The 24145-nt window shown below is 33.6% G+C and overlaps 1 protein-coding gene across 1 annotated transcript; it reads right to left on the bottom strand.

Moving 5' to 3' along the window:
• Positions 1-5131: 5131 nt before the first annotated feature.
• Positions 5132-7637, bottom strand: LOC111024738 (Duplicated homeodomain-like superfamily protein). The gene is made up of 2 exons (XM_022302509.2): positions 6998-7637; positions 5132-6759 (listed from the first exon to the last, which is right to left on the bottom strand). The coding sequence occupies exons 1-2, from the start codon at positions 7453-7455 to the stop codon at positions 5286-5288; spliced, it is 1932 nt and encodes a 643-aa protein (XP_022158201.1). The 5' UTR covers positions 7456-7637; the 3' UTR covers positions 5132-5285.
• Positions 7638-24145: the final 16508 nt, after the last annotated feature.

The raw sequence follows: 24145 nt of genomic DNA, 5'->3' as shown, positions 1-24145 counted from the left end.
GGATGGTCGGCTTTGTTTTGTGTGGCACGATCCCTGGTTGTCGGGGGGTCCGATTCATCCGAGGTGTGGGGATAGGGTCATCTATGATGCTGTTAGCTCTTCTATGGCTAAGGTTGCTGACTTTTTGCTTCCTGATGGTTCCTGGCGGTTGCCTCGTGTTTCGCTAGATCTTATTGAGCTTCTCCCGGAGGTGTTGTCGGTGCGGGCCGTGGTTGGTCAGGAGGATCGCTTTGTTTGGTCTCCCGTGGTGTCTGGCCTTTTTTCGGTCTCTACTGCTTGGGGGATTCTTCGTCCTCGTCGTCCCCCAGTTCCTTATTTTTCTGGTTTGGTGGGAATATTCCTAAACATTCGTTTCTTTCTTGGTTGGCCATTCGTGATCGCCTATCTACGCGTGATCGTCTTTGCCAGTGGAATGCGTTGGTGCCTGCTACTTGTGTTTTTTGTGCTGGTTTGGAGTCTAGGGATCATCTGTTTTTTGATTGCCCTTATAGTCGAACGGTTTGGGCTGGTATGATTTCGTGGGCCGGTTCGTTTCATCGGGTTTCATATTGGTCTACTGAGCTTACTTGGATTTGTCATGTTAGTGTTGGGTCGTCTACTCGGTGGCATGTGTGACGGTTAGCTTGGACTTCGACTGTTTCTCTCCTTTGGCGGGAGCGGAACCTTCGTATTCATGGTGGTCAGGGTCGCTCGTCGTCTGTGCTCCTTAGGGTTATTAAAGCAGAGGTGTATTTTCGTTGCACTACTTGGCCAGGGAGTTGTTGTAGAAGCTCTGAGCCCATGCTTGTCGCTGCTTGGGACTTATTTTCGTGATTTCTATTGTTCTCTTTACCGTTTTGTTTTGTTGCCTTGATTTCGGGCTGTGAGGTCCTCCTTTTGCTTTTCTTGTTTTTATATATCTTATTTACCTTTGCAAAAAAAAATTAAAATCTAAGGAATAAAAAAATGCATAATTCTTCCCTAAAATCGAAAACTTGCTTATCAAGCAAGGATAATATTTCATAAATCAAAAGACAAAGCAAATAAAATCTAAGGCAAAATCATTACTTAAATGTTAAGGAGTGGGCCAAGCATATGGGAGGCAGAATGGGCAGGCACATGCGGGCGGTGAAGGCTAACGGGGTGCAAGGCGCCACAACTAATGGGTCGTTATTGTGGCGCTGAGCAGGCTGGCGTGGGCGTGCGCGGCCGTAGGTGGCAAGGTAGCAAAGGTGCGTGCAGGAATTAGGCAGCAAGTTGTGGGCGCACGATCAGCAAGCGATTGGGCGTGTAGGGGAGCATAATAGGGTAATGTGAGCTGTGAAGCTAGCGGCCAAATTTGGTGCGTAGTTGGGAGGCCATGAGTACATGGATCCCAAATTCTTTAGGCACTATCAATTTCTTCGCTCATCTTCAAGCTCCCTCTTCCTCTTTGATTTTGTTAGGCCTTCTTGGTTCTTCAAAATTGTCAAATTTTTCTCATGGGTCAAATGGAGCTTCCTCTTTTTTAGGGGTCTCTCCTTTCGATCCTCCTCCTCTTGATGTAGGTGGACTCTTGGAGATTTTAACCAATTATGATCATATCACCTCCCCTTAGGCTTCAGTTGCAGTGGTGCCCGCAAAGGGTGGGATCTCGTAGAGGAAGGGGACGAGGGTGAGCATGAGGAGGAAGGAGGATGAGTTATTAATATTTATGGGGTTCCATCTCAAAACCAATTGACAATGGAAGGAGTAGCTCACTTATATTATAAACCATTGTTGGGTCTTTTATCTTATCAATGGAGGATCCTTAACATGCCCCATCAAGATCGTGGTTCTTTTGACTCATCGATCTTGCCCGAATTTCATTTTGGATCGGATGCTCATTTGAGCGTTTTGGGCTCTAATACCATATTAATATTCATGAGGTTTCATCTCAAAATCAATTGGCAATGAGAGAACTATATAGCTCACTTATACTATAAATCATTGTTAGGTCTCTTATCTTACCAATGTGGAATCCTTAACAAGGTCATCGTAGAAGATGGAGATGTAGGGATCTATGAAGATGGTAGTGCTAAGGCTGACATAGCCGTTGAGGATGCAAAAAATAGGGTCGTGATTCTTCACGAAGTTTCTGATATAGTGATAGCCTCCAATATGAGCTATATTTTATAATCGTTATAGTGGAACTAATTATTAGTTTCCATTTCTTTATGATAAATTTACACTCATAAATGTTGTTTTGTAGAAATAAGTTATCAACAAGAATCAGAACATCAAATTGAAAAAAAAAATGAAAAGAAAATTAATAGCCCAAATGAATCAAAGGAACGCCACAACATAATTTAGAGACGAAAGACCCGAGGTGATAGCGTTAGAGCATCTCAACGCTCTAAGAGGAAGCCTAGCCAATTGACCAGCAAGGGTAGCATTGACACTACCCCATAGCGTCTCAACGCTTCGATGTAAAGTGTGTTTATTAACACTTCACCTCGTAGCGTCGAGATGCCACTTACAGCATCTCAACACTACGACTCCAGGATCCGCACATGCCAGCATTTAGGGCACAACCATAGCGTCTCAACACTTTCTTAAAAAAATCTTTAAATAAGGACCTTTGTGATAAATAGGAGGGGGAAGTCGAAAGGGACAATTGCAGAGTATTTCAAGGAAGAAGCCGGATTTTGAAGATCGATCGTAGAGATTGAGTCGGGGACAATCAATCAACATGATGGATTCACTTTCTGTCTCTTTTTCTTTTATTTTGCTAGTTTGATCATAAACATGAGTAGCTAAATTCTCTTATCTTAGGGATTGATGTAGTCATTGACGTTTATAGATTGATTGTTTAATTTTCTCGATTGAAGGTATTTGTTTATTCGATTTATGTTTCTCTTTGCTTCATGTCTTTAATCTACTGGCCACAGATTAATTGAACTTAGACTCACAATCTTATGCTCGGGAGAGGTGGTTGAGACTTGAGAACTGAGATTCATAACTGAAGGGGTTTTAAGATCGGGAGATTTAGAATTAGAGGTCGTTAAAAGACTTATTTAATAAAGCCATTACTTGTTATAGAAACTAGATAGGGATATTGGTTTCTTAATTAGTAACAAAAATTAGCTTGCGCTCGGGAGAGATAATTGAGATTTGAGAGTTATTACCTATAGAATTGATAAACTATTTGGACTTGATTAGTTAAATAATTAGTCCATAGATTCAATTGGTGAAATTCATTTCCTAGGATCGTTCTTCCCATTAAATTTACATTCTTTTAATAGTTTATGTTAATTTGCTTTAATCATATTCCAATATTCCAATATTCCAATTTGATTTTCTAAATAAATTTGGGCAAAAGTATATGCGGTTCTTGAGTCATCTCAAAACCTAATCCTATAGACGATATCTATATTGAATTACTACTTTATTAAAATTTGATTCATACACTTGTCGTTAGCAATTTCAACTACAACAGGTCGTCGGCACCGCCGTGTTCATCCAAGTCGTGCTATTTCCACCCATCTGAAGGTGCACATTTGCGTCGTCAACGAACGCCATTTCTAACTAACTAAATTAATAAAAAAAGAATCATACATAAAAGAGAGAGATAATTGAATAAAGTGGAAGTAATAATCGAGTAGTTTGAGCCTTCCTGTTTGAATGAAAAATAAAGTTAGCTGCCAATAAGGGAGTGGGTTAATTATGCCATTGAGCACCATATACCTAAGCAGGCCTCGGATGGATCCAATGAGAAAGATCATCTGAATTTCAAGTGTAAGGCAGGGTGAGGAGGCGTGTTCCTCTATTTTTCTATCTCTCTCTTTTTTAAACTACAAACCTATCCAAATGTAAACCAATCCCGACCCATAATTATGTATATATGGCTTTTTAATTTATATAGTGGAGCATAGTTGGCAGCCACCTCACATTTCTGTTAAATCTAACCTAATATTTAATGATATAAACTAAATTATAACCAATTTTAAAGTGAAAGAATTAAATCGTTACTTTTGAAAGTTTACCAAATTGTTACTTTGACAAAAGTATAGGGACCAAATATGTTTTTTATCCTTAATTTTAAAAGTTAAACAGTTTTTTTTCTCTCAACTTTACCATATCAACTTTCAAAATAAATAATCAAAACAAATATTTATAATGAAATAACCTTTACAAAAAGTTGCTATCAAAAACCTTTATATTGTATTTGAAACTTGACCAAAAGTTACAAAATAAAGGTAAAATTAGGTTTAATCTTAACTTTATTGTGTTTAGTTTTAGTCCATCAACTTCTTATAAATAATTATTTTTAGCTTATTGTTAATATTTTATTAATTAACCAAATTCATTTCAAAATCTTATACCTAACTGTAGTGCTTTGAAGACTTGTTAACGTTGATAGCTACTCATTAATTATCCATCCGAGCCTGGCTTAGTAAATAAGGTCACTTATTTATTCAATCCCCAACCTCATGCTTTTTGAGTAAAAAATATATGTTTGGAAAATGCAACTAAAGTCTCACGTTGGCTAATTAAGAGAAAGATCATGTATATATATATAAGAATTGGACAACATCTCTGATCTCTGTTGATATAATGTCTTTTTGGGTGAAATTAAAAGCAAAGTTACGAGACTTATGACCAAAGCGAACAATATCATATACTCGCTGTGTGGGTACAATCTTCCAATTGATATTTGAGGTACCTTTGTCTTTAACAAAATTTAATAGGTCGCCAAACCGAGCATAGCTCAAGTGGTTAAGACACCTATCTCTGACCACGTACCCTCACCTCCCACAATATTGTACTCAAATAAAATAAAAAAACAAAATTTAATAGGTCCAGGGCATAAGTTATATTTAAAATAGAAGAAAAGAATCAAAATAGGTTGAATTAAATTTGGGTTCTCATTTCTCACACTGTGTCGGTGCTCAGAAAAAGTACACAAGTAATTTTCCAACAACAAATATTATAGATGACGATAGCCTCAAACTAAAATCATGTACTGCCCAGCTACCTGTTAGTTCCCATCGATTGATTCCATTTCTCAAGAAACACAACCAACCACATGAACACCCAACTCCAGAAAATTCATCAGAAATTCCCAAAAACGCCAAAAAAATAATAATAATAACAAAATTAAAAAAAAAATAGATAGAAGAAAAGTTACATCTCTCTTTTAAATCGTTACCATTTGGTGTAGATTCAAAATAACTGTCCCTTATCCTCTAATAACAGTCCGATACAGATTTGAAATACTGTTCTCAAATTCTCTCTAGTGGCGTAAGACCGTCTGCCACATTGTTTTTTTTTTCTGGCTGTACTCTTCAACATGCAATTCTTTGAGAGGAATTGGGGAGGTTTTCCGAGTGGTCAGAGTGGTTTTCCGGGGACACAGCCGGGCAGTTTTCGAGGCGCTTGATCCCTCCTCCTTGGTTGTACAAGTTGCTGAGTTGGTGGAAATAAGGGCAGGTTCTAGAGTCAAGAGATCTCTTCTTGTTGACATCTTTGGTTTTTCTGAAGTACTTGTTTATGTTCTCCCATTTCTCTTTGCACCTCTTGGCACTTCTCTTGTAGCCCAATTGAAGCATCCCTTGTGATATTCTCTCCCACAGTGGAGCTTTCGATGACGCCCCTTGCTCGCCACTGCCACTGCCACCACTCTGATCTTGATCACCGCCACCGCCACAGACACCATTGTTGTAGAGGCTGCACCTCACATTTACTAGAGCCAACACTTCATCTCTAGGCCATCTTTTTCCCAAGTCATCTAGTTCCTTATGATCTCTGGTTTTAGGGTTTTGGGGGAGCTTTTGAAGGGAAGCTGGTGGAGGGTGTGAATTGGGGTCTTGAGGAGCAAGGATTTTGGTTAATGAATAAGGGTTTTTAGGGTTTTTTGGGTCAGTTTGGCTGGTGAATGAGCTTGAATTTTCATGGGGTGGGAGAGCAGCCATGAGAGAAGAAGAAGAAGCTAAATTAGCAATAACTTCTTGGTTCTTGTTGGGGCTTGAATTGGTTTGGGTTTGGATTAAGGAAGAGGAAGAAGGGGAATTATTATAATTTGTGGCATTATTATCATTATTAGTATTGTTATTATTCAAACTTAGGATCAAATTTTGCAGCTCCTTTTTGGCTTGGGAGGAAGAAAAAGGGGTTGAATTTGTGATTTGGTTCAAAATTTCAATGATTGTGGCCTGCCTATCACCTGCCATGGCTTGTTCATGGGCCATCACTTCAAGCTCCCTATGAAGCCTCTCCATTTGTTGCTTCTTCCATGATTCCTCTTTAGCCACCTTCTCTTCTTCCCTCTTCAACATATCATGTAATAGCTTTGAGTGAATTTCCTCTTGTTGGACCATCATTTTCTTCACAATCTCCTCACAATATTCCTTTAGAATTTCAAACTCCTTCTGCCTCATCATCCTCCTCCTCTTCCTGTTCTGCCTTTTCTTCCTACTCCTCATCGCCGTGCTTTCGATTTTCATATCTTCTCCTTCTTCGTCTCTGTCCCTGAAATTCGCTCCGTTTTCTTCCTCCCCCTCCTCAACTTCTGGCGCTCCAACGACAACACTCGGGTCGTCAGGCTTCTCATCTCCTCCAGGAAAGAGAAGGTGGTGATGATCGTGATCTTGATCATCTCGATCTTGATCTTGATGGTGATGAGGAGGAGGATAATTAAGCTCATGAGTGAGGAATCTGCAAGTTTTGTTGTAGTTAATGTGGTTGAAGTATCTGCTCTCTTCTTCAAATTTCTCTTTGCACTTGTCTGCAGTCCTTCTGAAACCCACCTCTCCCAACTTCCTGCACCCACCATAATTAAATAAAAATACTCAATGCAACCCAACATATATGCCTGCATTTATTCCTACTGTTTTAACTATATATATATATATTATAGCTCACACACCCCATCATACTTCCCAAGAAAAATTAATAATAATAATAATTTCTCTCTCCCTAGTCCAAAAGTACAGTAGATGCTTAGAGAAGACAGACCTAAAGAAATTAAATGAAAATTACATTAAATTTTATGATATACCTGGAAACATGTTCCCAATTAGTGGACTCAGGGAAGCAATTGTCCATGTTAGATCTGATTCTGAGGAGGGCAAGAAGCTCATCATTGCTCCAGTGATGTTGTTGATGATGATCGTCCATTAAAATGGATCTGTTGGTGTTGTTGTTGTTGTCTCTCCCAGCCTCCAAATCCATGGCGACAGCGTGCAGCTCGGTGGCCGTTGTCGTCGGGGTTGCGTCGGGTTTCTCCTCGTCGTGGCCACTGCCATTGTTTTGGTGAGGTGGGTTTGGAGAATGGAGAAGATGGGGATGAAGAGGGTTGGTGATGTTGTAGGAATCAAAAAAGGGATGGTGGAAGTTGATCAAATTGGGAGCAAAATTGAGGGGAAGAGGGAGAGAGGAGGAATTTGGAGTTGGAGTTGTTGTTGTTCTTGGAGTTAAGAATTGGTGAAGCTGCTCAGATACTGATCCTTCAAACATTTTTTGAGAGATGTTTTTGGCTATGTGAGTTGTTCTTTATCTTCCTCTCTTCTTTCAACTCTCTCTCTCTCTCTTCTTCTCTCTCTCTCTTATTGTAAAATTGGCAAAATGCTTCAAATAACACAACAAAACACGCACCCCTATACTATACCTCTCTCCCTCTCTCTATTTTTTTCTCTCTCTCTAGATCTCAATCTTCTTTATGAGAGAATTTGTCTTGTTGTGGAAGACAAAAAGATATAGCCCACCACACCCTTTTCAAAGAAATTGAAAGTCACCCTCCAAGAACACACACATAGGGTTATTCACTCCATGCAACAATTACATTAAATTTGGTGTTTGGTTATAGTAAAAAAGTTCAAATTAATGAAACCTACTTACTTATAACTAGTTTAAGTGGGGATCTATCAAGTTAAATTTGATAAGAGATTAATTTACTGTAACCTCATTAACTTAAGTTTTTGGGTTGAAGTGTCATTTAAGATGATATCATAGCATGAGATTGATGTGTTCGAACTCCCAGAATTTTATTTCTTTCACAAATTAATATTGATAACCCATTAAACTTAGACTTTTGGGCTTAATTGGTGATTTAACATAAGATACTTATTTAACTTAGGACCTATTTACTTATTAGTTTCACAAATTAATATTGATAACCCATTAAACTTAGACTTTTGGGCTTAATTGGTGATTTAACATAAGATACTTATTTAACTTAGGACCTATTTACTTATTAGGAATCGGAATGAAAATAATCAAATCAATCATAATCGAAAAATATTACTCATTTAATGTGGTTTAGAAATTTTCTAGAATCAGAATAAAAATTTTTTTGATGTTGTTTACTAAATTTGTCTGGGATTGAATAAGAATTAGATATATAACAATTACTAGTATATTATTCTCTTCTTTCTAGCTAATTACAAATACATTATTGGTACCAATCATTTTTAAATTAAAATAATAATAAGTTTTAATTTTTTAATTATTTTTTCATGGACAATAAATATTTTTTATTATAATAATTTATTTAATATTAACAAATAATAAATAATTGAAATAAAAAAATAAAATTACATCAACTAAAATCCTTTTTTATTAGAAGAAACAACATTTAATATTAAATTTTATTGTTCTAATAATTAATAATTTTGAATCCTTTTCTTTTAATATCGATATTAATTAATAATAACAAATTAAAATTAAATAGAAATTTACAATATTTTATAATAAAATTACATCAACTAATAAAAGTTGTATAAAATTTTTATTAGATGAAAAATTATTAGTAGAATAGATTAAAGAAAAAAAGAAATAATAAAAGTGAAACAATTAATTAAAAAGCTATAGATAGATAGATAAGAGAGAAAGAGTAAAAGTTGTAAAGTAATTATAATAAGAGTGTGAGGCCATGGAATAAGTAATACTATGAGATTGATGAAATTGTAAAAGAGAAATAATAGGATTACACCTTTTTGAGGTGGGTCTGATTCCCATGGAGTAAAGAGGGCGTTAAGTTACATTTTTTTAGTATAACATGTGAAGGTGATTCTCAATCTTATGGTTGGATAAATGTGTTTTTAACCGATTGAACTATATTCTAGTTGGCCGTTAAAATACTTATTATTACCATAAGATACTCTAAAAAAATGGTTAAAAATGTACATAATTCAATTGGTTAAGAGGTTAGATATGTGTTGAAGGCTTCAATTATTCCTACCTTCCGTATTTGTATTTAACTACTTACAAAAAGTAACAACTCTCATTAATTATATAGTTAATTTGAATATAGCTCAACTAATTAAAATACGAGTAACTTTCATTATACGTCCAAGGTTTCAAATCATCATCCCACATTTTTGATACTATATATTTTCATTCAATGTAGCTACAAATCTACCACGATGCAGATAAAATACTATAAAAATAGAAACTAAAATAAAGAGTGTGAATATAGCAAAAATCAGAATAAGTAGTTAAATATATGGTAGGTTTTTAGCAATGGCTTTATTTATAAATATTTGTTAAAAGAAAACAAATATTGTATTTCTAATTTAGATTTAGAAAAATATATTTTTACTAATATTTTGTTAAATGAAGGTGTTCATTTTTTTTTGTACAACAAAAAGTTGGGGCAGAGCTCCGACACACAAAATTTGAAGTTGACATGAAGCTACTTATATAAACAATATATATGATTTTGGTCCTACCAAATTTGATCCATTTATTACCACCACATCTTAGTTTCTCTCATTAAATTTCAGTACAGTTTCTTATGTAAGTGGGAAAAAAATTCAAATCAACCATATTTAATTAAACACGTATTTCTTTAAGTTGTTGATTGTTTTTTATGTAACCATTTACTCGAAGTATGAGTGCTTATATGTACTATGATAAATTTTGTGAATTTATCTATATTATATTTAACAATTAAATAAATATTATTAATATAATTCTTTATGGTAACAAATTTGAGCGCAACTCAATTGGTTAAAGTATATATCCTTAGAGGATATAGATTCAAATCCTTTATCCTTGTACTAAGAAAATACAGACAATAATTTAGTACATAAGACACCTATATTATTATTTCAAAAGTCGATAATCGATCACCTGCACATTTAATTGTTGAATTTATTTATATATATATATATATATATTTTGGTTTGAATTGAATTTTTATTTTGATAATGAAGCAAGAATATAGACTATTTTCTTTTAGATGATTTTCAACCAATCAAAATTTATAAGGCTTCAGCTTTTTGTTGAGGTTTTCTTTTCCTTTTTCTTTAACGATAATTACTACAAGTCTATAATAATGACACGATACCAAATTCTCTCTAAAAAATAATTTGTTAAGACGTATTAGTATTATTTAATTAGAGCTAATCGATAAGGATCTCAGAAAGTTTTTCAAAATCCTAACTAGATTTTCTTCATTTTGACATTTTTTTTGTTAAAATTTTATGGCCAAAATTAGATTGACATATTAGATAGAGATCAAAATTTTGAAAAAAAAAAAGAGAATAATAGTAAATACCTAAGATATGAAAATTTTTTAAGAGAATTGAATTTTTTAGATATAAAAATTTGCGTAGGAAAAAAATTTTAGAGTGGAAAAATAATGTGTAAGAGAGGAATATGTCAAAAAGAGAAAGAATGAGCATTCGAAATCAGAAGAAAAATTAGATTTTAAAAAACATAAATATGTTTTAAAAAAATTATTTTTTTTTTTATTTTTGAAATAAAGGATTTAAAAATCATATAAAAAAAAAAGAAAAAAAACTGAATGTATTATGAAACAATTCAATTTTTATGAACCGTTTCATTTTTGGTTTTTTATTTTTGGTTTTTGGTTTTTAGTTTTTCAAAAACATGCTTATTCGATAAACAATTCAATTTTCTGTTTGTTGTTTTTCAAAAACCATTTTGAAATTGAAATTCTAGGTAAATTTCAAAAATAAAAAAAAAAGTACTTTTCAAAAGAGAGGTTTTTATTTTTCAAAATCTCATTTTTTTCTTTTAATATTCAACTTTTTTTTTCTCATATTTATCTCTAAAAAATTTATTTTTCACTCTAAAATTTTTTTATTTCTAAATTTCTCTTTACAAACTTTATTTTTCTCTCTCTAAAATTTTCATATTTGAAATATTTATTGTTATTTGTTTCCCTCCAAATTTTTATGTATTTTTGTTTTTTTCTAACGGGCCAATTTCATGGATCTCTCTCAAAATTTAATATTTTTCCTAACTTTTTTCTCTCTAAAATTTCATCTTTTATAATTTTTCTTTCTCTTCGTAATCTATTTTTCCTTTGAAAATGATATTTTATTTTATCGTTCAATTTTCTTTCACTCGAACTTTTATTTATCTTTGTATTTATTTATTTTCTCTAAAAATTATATTTTGAATATTGTTTTTATCTCTAAATTTGATCCACGGTAATTTTTCTCTTTCTTTATAATTTTTTTCTTTAACATATCTTTTCCTCTGACTTTTTTTTTCCTCTAAAAATTTTCTCTTCTTGTCTTTATTTTTTCTTTCACTATTTTTTCTAAATATTTTTATTTATCTCTCTAAAATTTAGCTTCCAAAAGTTTATTTACGTCTCTCTAGTATTTTCATGTCTCTACAAAAAAATTTATGCAGAGTCGGGTCCCAAAAATAGAAAATGCATGTCCCGACCCTGTCCTCGTCCCCGATTCCATTCTTTAAATAATTAAAATATATTTATTACACATTTTTTATACTTAAATTATAAAAATAATTAAAAACAATTATAAAACCGATAACTTTTCTTGAGAACATCTCTCAGACCCAAGAACGAGGTGGAGACGGAGACTAAAAATTTTCACGAGCATGAGAATGAGGGAGAGAATCCTCACTCGCACCCACACCATTATCATCTCTACTCTACATAAAATCTTTTCTTTCTAATATGTATTTTCAATTTTCTAACTTTTTAAAAACAAACAACTAAAAATGTTTACCAAAGATGTTTTGGTTTTCTTTTTTTTAAAACAAAAAACGATTATTGGTTTTTGTTTTTCAAAAACAGAAAACCAAAAACCAAAAATTAAAATGGTTATCAAACGGAGCCTAAACTTTTAATTTTGTGTCTAATAAGTTTAAACCTTAAAAGTATCGAATAAATCTGAATTATGTGTGTAATATGTTCATAAACTTTCAATTTTGTATATAATCGATCAAAGATCTATTTAACATTTTTTTTAAATAGAACATATGAGTGTGAGAATTTGAACTCAAAATATTTACCACAATCAGTTAGATATACTCAAGTCAGCAGTGTATCTTAAAGTTAACCTAGTAGATACTCTCAATAAAAATTTAGAGAATTAACCTATAATTCTCTCTTTTTTCTTCGCGAGATTGGTAGAATTGAAGGTATGTGGTGGGAATGCATACGACGGACACGCGCCAGTAGTGCGACTGGGGAAGTGAAGGTGATATATAGTTTTTTAAATTTTAGTATGCAGAGGAAGAAGGGGGTGGGGCCCATCTAGAATCCTATGCAATTGCGAAGGCAGAAGAGAGGGCATGATGGTGTAATTAACGGCAACTGGATGACACAGACACGTGAACACATGCAGAGATTGGGGCCAATTATTTAAGGGAAAAGAGGGAAATGGGCAATATTCACATGCTACGCGCTCTATTTTAACTACTCTACGCCCGCAAATCACAGCCCTTCATTTCTCATCGTCCAGCGGAAGGGGGAGTGTTTTCTGGATCTGGGCACTGAAAAATTTGGATCCTTTCTTGGAGATAGATGGATGGGATGGATTGGACCTATTTTTCTTAAATAAAAAAAAAACGAAAAACAGAGAGAGAGAGAATATTTTCTTTTTTTATTTAGATTTAAATGTCTTTTTTTTGCTAATTTGTTCTCTCTCAAAATGGAAATATAATTCCAGCTTTTTTGTATTTTTTGTTCTAGATGAAATTTATGGTATCAAATTTGACTCTTCTCTCTCCATTCCTCTTGCTTTGTCTTTTTCCATCATTTTGCTAGTGCTAGATAGAAGAATTAATGAGTACTCCTACAAATTGGTTTGCAAAAATGTTTGAGTATTATTTGTTCCTTTTTAATTTGGGTTCAATTTTTTATTTTAAACTTGACCAAATGATAAAATTAAATTAGGAAATTATTTACCAACTAATAGGATTGCAAAAATTTCAACCAATACTCAAAATCAAGCTATATTAATGTTCAAATTAAATTATAAAGATACCCGAAGCTAAATACAAAAATTAAATAAGCAAAAAATTACTTCATATGAACTAGAAAATGAAAGATGTTCGACCTAAACTTAAAAAAAACATCTATTGTGATTAGAAGAACCATTAATTAAAAAATAATCAGACAAATGCTTGTAACTAGTCATAAATTGTAAAAATTAGAAGAAAAAAGTTATTAATTGAGGGTATTAAATTCATTACAATTTCAAGTCCTAATTAGATGAAATAACAAATTTAAGAAAGCAACATGAGTATAATTCAACATCAAAGACCTTAGAAGGTTCAAATTTTTATCTTTATCATTGCAATGCAATAAATTTTATTTTTAGTAGACAACGCAATAATTTAAAAAGGAAAAAAAAAAGTAAACTGAGTTGTTGAATCACGTTAATATAGAAAGAAAAAAAATCAAAATACTTTTAAATGATAAGAACTCAAGGGGAGGTAAGATCAAAAAAAAAAAAAAAAGATACATAAAAAAAATTATAATTTTATTTAATCGCTTTAAATTTGAACCCTAAAAGTTCAGTGGCTTCTAGATTCTAATCAATTAAGACAAATTTTAGTTTTTTTTTCCTAGCCAATAAAGTCAATTTTCTTTAAATCGACTCAGTGGTTTTTTCTCTCCATCGATTTAATTTTTACGGCCTATATATTCCTTAGCAGCACAATTATCGTAATTAGAATTTTTAGTTAAACAATATGTCAACTATGATCAAACAAAAACTCTTTAATAAGTCGGTTTATTTATAAAACTTTATATTAAACTGTTGTTTAGATTTAATAAATTTGGATAAAACAAAAATAGAATATTGATTAATATATTTTCTCAATAGATCAATCTTATAAAGTAAAAACATACTATATTTGCTGGCTCTGTAAAAAAAATATATATTAAATTTTACAATATGGTTAACGTAGCGCCTTAAAATATTAAGGATTAAATTACTATTTGATTAAATTACTAATACTTTATCTACTTATGTTTAAATATTCTCTTTATCATTTTAGTTTCTCTATTAGTATTAGGCAAAATAATAAATAATTAAAAAATTTATGGTTTGAAAAAATTGCGGTAATATCGAATGTATTATTTTTTAATGTAAAGAATTCTAATAAAAGTTTATGTTTGCCGTCTGTTTCTAATTTTTGTCCAACAATAGACCAAATTAGACCATTAAAAATTTCTAAGACTAAACTAGAATTTTTTGTTGGAAAATTAATAATATATCACAGATGCAATTATTAAATGTATTTTGCCTATCTCAATTGAACTCCAAGGAAGTGATTAGATTATGTATTAATTTTGTTAGATGGGAGTTAAAATTACCATGGAAATACATTTATAGATACTATTAATTAATTTCTAATTTAACAAGATCTCAATTAGAAATAAGGGGCACTTATAATTTTACGGTTAATTTGGTCAATTACAAAAGGACTATGGTCCCCGACGTTAAATAGAGTTTTTCATGTCATGTTGCTCTCATCCCTATCAGAGAAAAATTACTTCTCTATATGGAGAAACGAAATTTAAAGCCAAAACGTGATCTATCTTGAAAAATAAAACTTGTACTGTACTCTTTCGATAATAGATATAGATATGCTTCCATATACTTTTATAGATCAATCTTTTGAATTCAACCCGAGAAATGGATTGTTTTAATATTTGAGTTGTAATTTCTTATTATTTCAACTGAAGAATTAGGAATTTGAACAATAATTATGCCCAAAATTTAGTACAATAATTAAAGTGAAAAAGTGATAATGAATATAATTATTACATCATCAATATCATCATTTCTTGGATCATAGCTTCTATCACAAATAATGGAAAAAACTAGAGTTTTCATGTATGCAACCTATATCATGCTATCCCCTTATTTATTTGAAATAAAATTGGAAACTAGGCACACCCTCCCCTTCTTTATACAAATCAGCCCTTATAATTATGTAAAATATTTTATTTCAATTTAAATCTCAGAAGCTTCCATGAAAAAAGTTTTTTCACCTTTTTTAATTAACTTAATCAAACAAGTATTTAAGTATGAAGAGTAATAATTAGAACAAATTTGAGTTCTTATTAAGTGAGGAATGAAAAATTAACAATATGTTAACTAAAAGAAATTTATAGAAAAGTTGAAAGAATAAAACAAAATATATAAAAGTTAAAGGAACTAATATGTAATCTTTAAAAACTTATGGACCAAAACAAAGTAACATAATATAATTTAAGACTATTTTAATTTAAAACTAAATAGCATAAAAATTGTAATATCAAGATGTTATTTTAAAAATAAGTAAATATTTTAGTGCTATTTCCAATTTAATCTTTATTATTTAAAAGATTTTAATTTAGTTTCATGCGTCTCATTTTAACATTTTTCAATTATATCATTTTGGTTGGAAATTTAAAATTAGTGAAAACCTACCTAACATGATACTTGATACTTAATGAGCCAGTATGTAAAAATTTAGAGGAGATAAATTAGGCCACTAATCCAAGAAAGTTTCTAATCATTCCTCCAAATTCCTAATTGTCTCTCAATTCCTGACCTAATTATAAGTTTATCAAATGATGTATTAGACAAATAAAATTTTAAAATATTAGAGATTAAAATGCATATATTTAAATGTACGTGGGACGACACACCGATACCGACGATTTAAGAAAGACAAGAAAGAGAGACAGAGACAGAGACGAGGAGAGAGGGAGAGAGCGCAAGATCATTTAATGGGTTCAACAACCTGCAATGAGTTGTAAAAACATGAAAGAGATGTGTCATAAAAAATTAGTTGTTACCAGCAGAGAAGTTTGTCCAAAAATATATAAAATGGAGGGGAGGATGGCTTTTATTTGCACTTTCTGGCCCCTCACCATAGACAATGCCACTAAATGAACATCATGGCCATGGTTGTACTACCAATACCAAATACCATTGCCCTTTGTTTTGTCAATTTACATCACCATCCATTATCCCCCCCCCCCCCCCCCCCCCCCCCCCCCCCCCCCCCCTCTTCTTCCTTCTCTCACAAGAATACAACCTGCTCTTCTCTTTCATTATTCTTTTGCCTTTGGATGTTTTTGGACCTAATTTTGGGCCTAGGCCCACTCTATCTACATGGGCTCAATCAGCTACTCGACACAAATTAGTCTGGATCCTACACTTTTACATTCTCAAACCCTCTTTCGTAAATTCCACTCGCTTTTTAACCAAAAGATACAAAATCTAAGCGGTAAAGAAATGAGGAATTGTCTTTCATGTGTCAAAATATGAACTATATTTTACAAATGATCTCAGGATTCCGCTCCTTTCGCACCGAGTTTCTCATCGTGATTGTCAGACTTTGTTTGAGTGGTTTGTCTCTCGTGTTCGGAGTTGGTTGTTAATGATGTTGAGCAGATTTTGCGTTCTTTCTTGTGGAAGGGGCGCGAGAGCAGGCGGTCGGAGGCTAAGGTGACAAGGTCTGAGGTGTGTATTTCTTTACGAGAGGGTGGTTTGGGTGTGCGTCACTTGACATCTTGGAATTCTATAGCTATAATGAAGCTGCTCTGGCTTCTCATTACGCGAGCTGCTCTTTGGGTGGTTTGAGTGGAGGCTTATATTCTTCGGGGAATTGTATTTGGACTGTTTGGGCTTAGCTTCCGTTCTCTTGGGTGTTGTCGGGATATTCTTTCTATTTGAGATGCTTTTCGACCTTTGGTTCGGTTTGCTATTGGTGGAGATGGTCAGCGTTTTTTGCATGGCATGACGCTTGCCTTTCGGGGGGTCCGATTTATCTGAGGTTTGGTAATTGGATTATCTATGATGCTGCAAGCTCGTGTCGGGCAGGTTGCTTATTTTCTGTTTCGTGATGGTTCGTGGTGTTGGTCTTGGGGGTCGACTGACCTTCGGCATTTGGTCTCCGAGATTTCATCTGTACCGGTTTTGTTGGGAGGGTTGATGTGCCAATTTGGATTCCAGCATCATTAAGTCTCTTCTCGGTGTCGAGTGCTTGAGGTGTGTTGTGGCCTGCCCGACCTCCTATGCCTTGGTTTTCTTTGGTTTGGTAGGAGTATTTTGAAGCATTATTTCTTGCTTGGTTGTCAGTGTGTGATTGACTTGCTATGAAGGATCGCTTATGTCATTGGGACTCTTCCGTCTCGGCTTCTTGTGTGTTTTGTGCTGGCACGGAGTCCTGGGATCATCTATTCTTTGAGTGCCCTTTTAGTTGGGAGGTCTGGTCTGGCATGATTGCTTGAGCTGGTTCTTCTCACCGGGTTGCATATTGGTTTACTGATCTTGTTTGGGTTTGTCACATTAGTGCGAGGGAAGTTTGCTGGTCGTCGTGTATGGCGCTTGGTCTAGAATTCGACTCTTTCTTTTATCTGGAGGGAGCGATGCTAGAGTTCATGCGGGTGGGGTGGGTCGGTCACATTCTATCCTCTAGCGTGCCTTGAAAGCTCAGGTCTATTATTGTTGCACTACCTGGTCTAGGAGCTGCTCTTTGAGTTCTTATCATATGACTATCTCGACGTGAGATTTGTTTTCTTGATTTACTTTCGTGTTGTGCCTTCACATGTGGTTGTGAGATTTTTTTTTTAATATATTTACCTAAAAAAAAGCATTTGTTTTCAATTTTTACATATTTGAATTTGAATTTTTTTATCTTAAATTTGCCATCAATTATTTCTGTTGCAACGTCATCGCGACGCGTAGCGGGCGACGTCATCCCTTGAAGGGTCTCTTTCGAGATAAGGGTTTGGAGTCGCCACCAATCATCTACGAGGTGTGATTGGTCACCTAAAAATAAAGACAAGGTCTGCGAAAACAGATTGTTGGTTCGGGAGTCGACTAAGCGTAGGGAAGATGTTAGCACCCTACAACACCCGTTCGAAAACGGTACCACATTTTGTCAAAATTTATCCTATTATGTTATTTGGTCCCAAAAAAAAATATTTTTTTATTTTAAATGTCTCATATTATATTAATTCACATTTTATTATAAGATATGAATTAATAGATATGAGTGGCACGAAAGCCATTAGAAAAATTTTGACACCTCGAGAATATTGGCAGGTTCCAATTCCCGTCATTGGAGTTTTTGAAAGAATTATTTAACACAAAATAATAATAATAATAATAAATAAATAAAATAATTTTAATTTTATGAAATATTAAGATTTGAACTTGCAACATGAGTATCGACACTAAAGCATCACACCAATGTGCCACCACTCTGAAATATAAGCTATGCTCTTTTTTTAAAATACATATTTTGTATTTTTAAATTTTGTTTAAAAAAAAACTCTAAATGAAATCTTTTATTTAAAACAATTATTTAGTAAAAACAACAATAAAATGAAACATGTAAAGACTCAAACTTATGTAATGTATGTCAATACCCTAGTGCATTGCCAATGTGACATTGCCTTAGGATACACGTTATACTCTTTTTTAAAATACAAACCTTTGTATTTTTTAATTTTATTTAAAAAAAAAGAAAAAAAAACTATAAACGAAAATTTAAATAAAAAAAACTCTTTATTTTGTATTGGATTTAAAATTCGTATGAAACCGTTTTATACAAAAAAAATAATAATAATAAAAATAAATAATCTGATTTAAACAAACTTATTTAAGATATCTTATTCAGAATTTTCAAATCTTAAATAATAAATCTTCCAAAAACAAACTTTACATACCTATGATTTTAGATTTATTAACTTTAAAACAAAATTTATTTAAAAAAAATCAATTTTCTTTTATTCAAAAATAGAGGGAGAAACCGATTTTAAAAAAATTAATAATAAAAAATAATTAATAATAATAATAAAAAAAGGCAATGCAAGACGAAATGGAAAGAGACAGAGACGACGTGAATTGAGACTGCCATTAGACCATCACGAAGAATCTCTATTTCTCTGTTAAACGGGGTGAAAACTCAATAATTCGTCCCACTATAAAACTTGTCTATTCTATTGCAAAATCACGGATTCATGCTTTCCCCATTCCCTGTTTATCATCCACTTGGGACAAGAGAAAAGAAGGGGGAAAAAAATAATAAAAAAAAAAACTTTCATAGTTGACTGATGTAATCGAAATAGGGTGGGATGATTGAACTTACCATGTATGAATTGGAATTTGAGGAGATTTCCACAATGAGAGTGAAGTAAAGTTAGATTTGATGCCCAGACAAATTCTCGAAGTTGTGTTATGCGCAAGGAAATTTGAATAAAACGAATTTCTATGAGATTTCTGTTGCCCCTGTTCTCAAGTTGTGTTCTTTGTGTGTCAGGTCCCTCTCATGCATGCTCTCTGCTCCTCTTAAATACACAAAATTTAACGGTAATATGAAAAATTTAAACAAGATGAGGAGAAAATCAGGGAAAGGAAGCTACGTTGGTGGGTGGTTTGACTAGGAAAAAAACGATTTTTTCATTTACAAAAAATAAAATCTTTTAATAAAATCAAATTTTATTTAAACAAATCTAAACAAAATCAATTATTAATTTCTTATTTATAAAATCGAAATCCTTAAACAAATTTAATTTAAGGTAATTTAAATTTTATCTTAAAATTAATAATAAAGTTAACTTATAGTATTTAATAAAATAAAAATTAAATAATTAAAAATAAAACTAAAATGAAGCCGGACCAAATACGGTGTCTACAGCTTGCCCCCCTTTTTGTATCCTTGCAGAACTAAAAGGGTAGACAAAGGCAAAAGACAAAGTATTTGGGAAGGCGAAAATTTTATTAAGCCAAGACAAGATAGAGATGGACCCAACTGGACACTAGGCGGGATCCCGACATGCAAAGAACCTCGTACTTGATACAGGCCTTAACCTCGATCTTGGATCGGGTTTGATTTAATTGACATGATAAGTGCGATGGACCTGGCTTGACACAGGCTTCGACCTCAATCTTGGATAGGGTTCGATTTAACCAAATGATAAAATGCAACAGACCTGACTTTAACAACAGGCTTCGACCTCGACTTGGATCGGGTTCGATTTAACCAAATGATAAAATGCGATGGACCTGGCTTTAACACAGGCTTCGACCGCGACTTGGATCGGGTTCGATTTAACCGAATGATAATGCAATGGACCTGACTTTAACAACAGGCTTCGACCTCGACTTGGATCGGGTTCGATTTAACCAGATGATAATGCAATGGACCTGGCTACAACACAAGCTTCGACCTCGACTTGGATCGGGTTCGATTTAACCGAAGATAAAATGCAACGGACCTGACTTCAACACAGGCTTCGACCTCGACTTGGATCGGGTTCAATTTAACCGAAGAAGAAATGCAACGGACCTGGCTTTAACAATAGGCTTCGACCTCGACTTGGATCAGGTTCGATTTAACCGAATAAGAAAATGTGATGGACCTGGCTTTAACAACAGGCTTCGACCTCGACTTGGATCGGGTTCGATTTAACCAAATGATAAAATGCGATGGACCTGGCTTTAACACAGGCTTCGACCGCGACTTGGATCGGGTTCGATTTAACCGAATGATAATGCAATGAACCTGGCTTTAACAACAGGCTTCGACCTCGATTTTAATTGGGTTCGATTTAACCAAATAATAAAATGCAAATGACCTGGCTTTAACACAGGCTTCGACCTCGACTTGGATCGGGTTCGATTTAACCAAATGATAAAATGCGACGGACCTGACTTTAACAACAGGCTTCGACCTCGACTTGGATAGGGTTCGATTTAACCGAAGATAAATGTTTGATTACAAAAATTACCAAGCTTACGAGCTCGGCTTGGACGGAATGATGACCTTGAGGATTAGCTGAATTTTACTGAGCAAGAGACTTGCAAGAGAAAACAATCCGATGCCCAAGTTAGGAAGAATCCGAGTTGTATTCGAGGGAAAATACAGTGTTTGTGTACCTTTGATAGAGGCAAATGGTTTCTATATATAGGCAGGGTCTCTGACAGGATTCCTGATAAGGCCTTAACGGCCATTTAAGGTAAGCTTGAATCACGACATGCTATTGTGGAGTTTGTTGAAATATGAGGCTAAGCGAGACACATATAGGTCAGTTCAAACAAAGAATGGGAACATGACCAAAGGAAATCTTGGTCGGATCGGTCATAACGGCACCGGCTCGAAAGACAGTCGAAATACTTAGGTGATAAAACTTGGCTTCACAAACTTAATGACACGTGTGAGGTAGAAAACTAGCTCCAACAGATTAAAATGCAATTTCTCAAAAAAAAAAAAAACTGCAGTTATTTGATTTACTAGAGGTTTATTATCTAAGTGCAGGACTTGGAATATCCTCCTAAAAGCTAAGTGCATGAGATATGCACTTTGACACATGACAACAAGACTAACAAAAACGACGTGTTCATGCTAATGGGAACTTCCAATGGCATCGTAGCGGGAGTCTGACATCCGAGCGAGAGGTCAGACCAATTCTATTTATCTTGGCAACCGACACTACACTGTGTAGGTACCTGTGCAGGTGAGACGTCGATCGGTCATTTAATTGCGTCCTCTTGTAAACGAAAGAGCTTCATGCCAGAAATAGTTAATGAAAACCGGGTACCTTGTTGCTGACAATTGAGTGTGGCCTATCAACTAGCTCTAACTCTAAAGGCCGAGAAAAAGCTAAAGAGATTTGTAGGAGGCTCTACGGGAAGCCGCTGCGCGACCTCTGACGCAACTATTTTATGATGGATTGGTGCATCTACAAATGTGTATTGCCCCAATATCAGAATGACAAATGATGCTCCATTTATTACTTCCATTTATTCTTATCACTTAACAATGTGTGATAGTATATGATCTGTTTTTTATTTAGTTTAACCAATGAATTTGAGCCTCAATACATGATGCAATAATGTATATGCATTCTAAAAGCTAAATGGTTGCAACATGTATGCATGATGCTCATTTTATTTTTGCTCAAATAATAGAATGTGGCTATGAATGCAAAATGCATCATATTTAAATTTTCACAATTTAACCATGATGTGAAAACGGTTTATTTTTTTTGAAGAATATATATGCAAGTGATGTGAATGCATGATTGTGAAAATATGGTTGAGAAAACAAGAAGTTTTTTCATATTTTGCAAAGATATTACTTTTTTGTATACTCTCATCCTTCTTATTAACAATGATTTAGCAAAGAATCAAATGAGAAAAGGTAATGTCAACATTGGAAGAAACACATCAACTGTTTTTTTTTTTTTTGAATGCCTTCACTCGATCAAGGTAATTTCTCAAACTATATCAAGCTTGGTGGGCTTCTTTTGTAGAGGTAACTCATGTGCCAGTTTAGAGTAATTCATAGCATTGTACATCTTGCTTGATTAAACTGCTTCATAACCTCGGCCTTGCAACTGACAAGAGTGTTGGATGGATTTGGCTTTATGAACAAACGAGGATGAAAACCATGATTTTCCATCAAGCTTAACGATGACAGAAGTCAGCGAGCTTCCTTTTTAAAGAAAATGAAACAAAGAGTTCAAAGATATTTTGTCAAATCTCTTGAACAATAAAAGAAATTTTTTTTTTGAAGCTTTTATAAGAGATTATGACCAAGTGAATAAAAGAGTCCAGTTCTTTGGATAAATGATCTTGAGAATGGGTTGCGTGACTCCCCAAGAGTTCATCTCGTGTATCTTGCCCCTTTTTGAGTTTAGCTCAAGATCTTTGATAAAAATATTCTTTCTCGCCTTTAGCTTCTGATATGAACCAAGGAGCTACCGTTGTTATGCCTCATGGACCGATTACAAGATCGAGAGCTAGGAAACTTCAACAAGCTTTGCTACTTCGTGTCCAAGCGTTCTTGAACTCGACAAGAGAAATAAAGGAAGATGTGCAAGAAGTTAGAACTATGCACTTCAATTTGGTGCAAGTTATGCATTTTTAAGTGTTTTTATGGCAAGTTAAAGTCCACTTGGTCAAGGTCAAAGTCAACTCCATCAAGACAAGTCAAAGTCAACTCATTCAATTCAAAAACCAAGTCAAACACTCACATCCCTCATTATGGACGGGATTGCAATTATTTTGGTTGGCTTTCCATGTTCTTAACCTTTTCATTTGCTTGTCTTTTCATTTCTCGTAAGTTATGTCTTTTCATTTACAAGTCTTTTCATTTCTTGTAAGTTACAAGTCTTTTCATTTGCTTAAGACTTTTCATATGACTTGTTAGGATGGCTATATATAGCCTTGAGATGTCTTGTTGTAACACAATTTGAAGTTGAATGAAAAGTGAGTTTTCTCATTAGCTTGGTTGAGAGATTTATCTCCCATTTCTTGTGCAATTTCTTGTGTCTTTAGAATTTGCATCTTAGGATCATTCAAGCGGTGTTGATCATACCTCTTGTGGAGTGATTCGAATCACGAGTTTAGAAACAAGTTTTCTCTACTCTTGATATTGATCATCAAGGTAATCCGTTCTAAAACTTTTCCTTGGGTTGATTCCATACTTGTTTTCGGGGTTTTTGGGATTGAGTTCTATGGGTCTTGTTCGTTAGCAAGGTTCTTAGATCCAACTCTCAAGGGTTTCTTAACATTTTGGTATCAGAGCATTAGGCTCTTTGATCGGATATATGTTTCCTTGCATTTATCTCTTTGAATTCTGTGTTCCTTGCTTATGTTTTATTATATCTAAGCATATGCATTCTGTCAAAAAAATTACAAAAAAAAAAAAGTATCAATTCCATTCATCTTTTCCAATTTTCGTCTTCTGCATTATTATAGATCTGGATCTTATCTACAAATCTGTCTTCTTTGAAGTCTTATGATTCGACTTTCTTAGTGGTGAAATTCGTGCACTTTGCTGATTGATTTATAAAAAAAAAAAAAAAAAACTGAACGTGAAAGCATTTATTGTTAGCATTATTGTGCTTTTGCTGATCCATAACTGAAAAAAAAGAAAAACGAAAGAAAGAAGAAAAAAAAAC

The sequence above is a fragment of the Momordica charantia genome (genome assembly GCF_013281855.1).
Source record: "Momordica charantia cultivar OHB3-1 chromosome 6 unlocalized genomic scaffold, Mcharantia_2.0 BLBB01000006.1, whole genome shotgun sequence".
NCBI lineage: Eukaryota > Viridiplantae > Streptophyta > Magnoliopsida > Cucurbitales > Cucurbitaceae > Momordica > Momordica charantia.
Note: the sequence above shows the minus strand (reverse complement) of the source record. Positions and strands in the feature narration are given on the sequence as shown.

Excerpts from the sequence above, each read along its gene's own strand:
- LOC111024738 (XM_022302509.2), bottom strand. The coding sequence starts at position 7,455 with ATGTTTGAAGGATCAGTATCTGAGCAGCTTCACCAATTCTTAACTCCA. Across the intron at positions 6,760-6,997 it reads AATTGGGAACATGTTTCCAG|GAAGTTGGGAGAGGTGGGTT; the intron begins GTATATCATAAA and ends TGGTGGGTGCAG.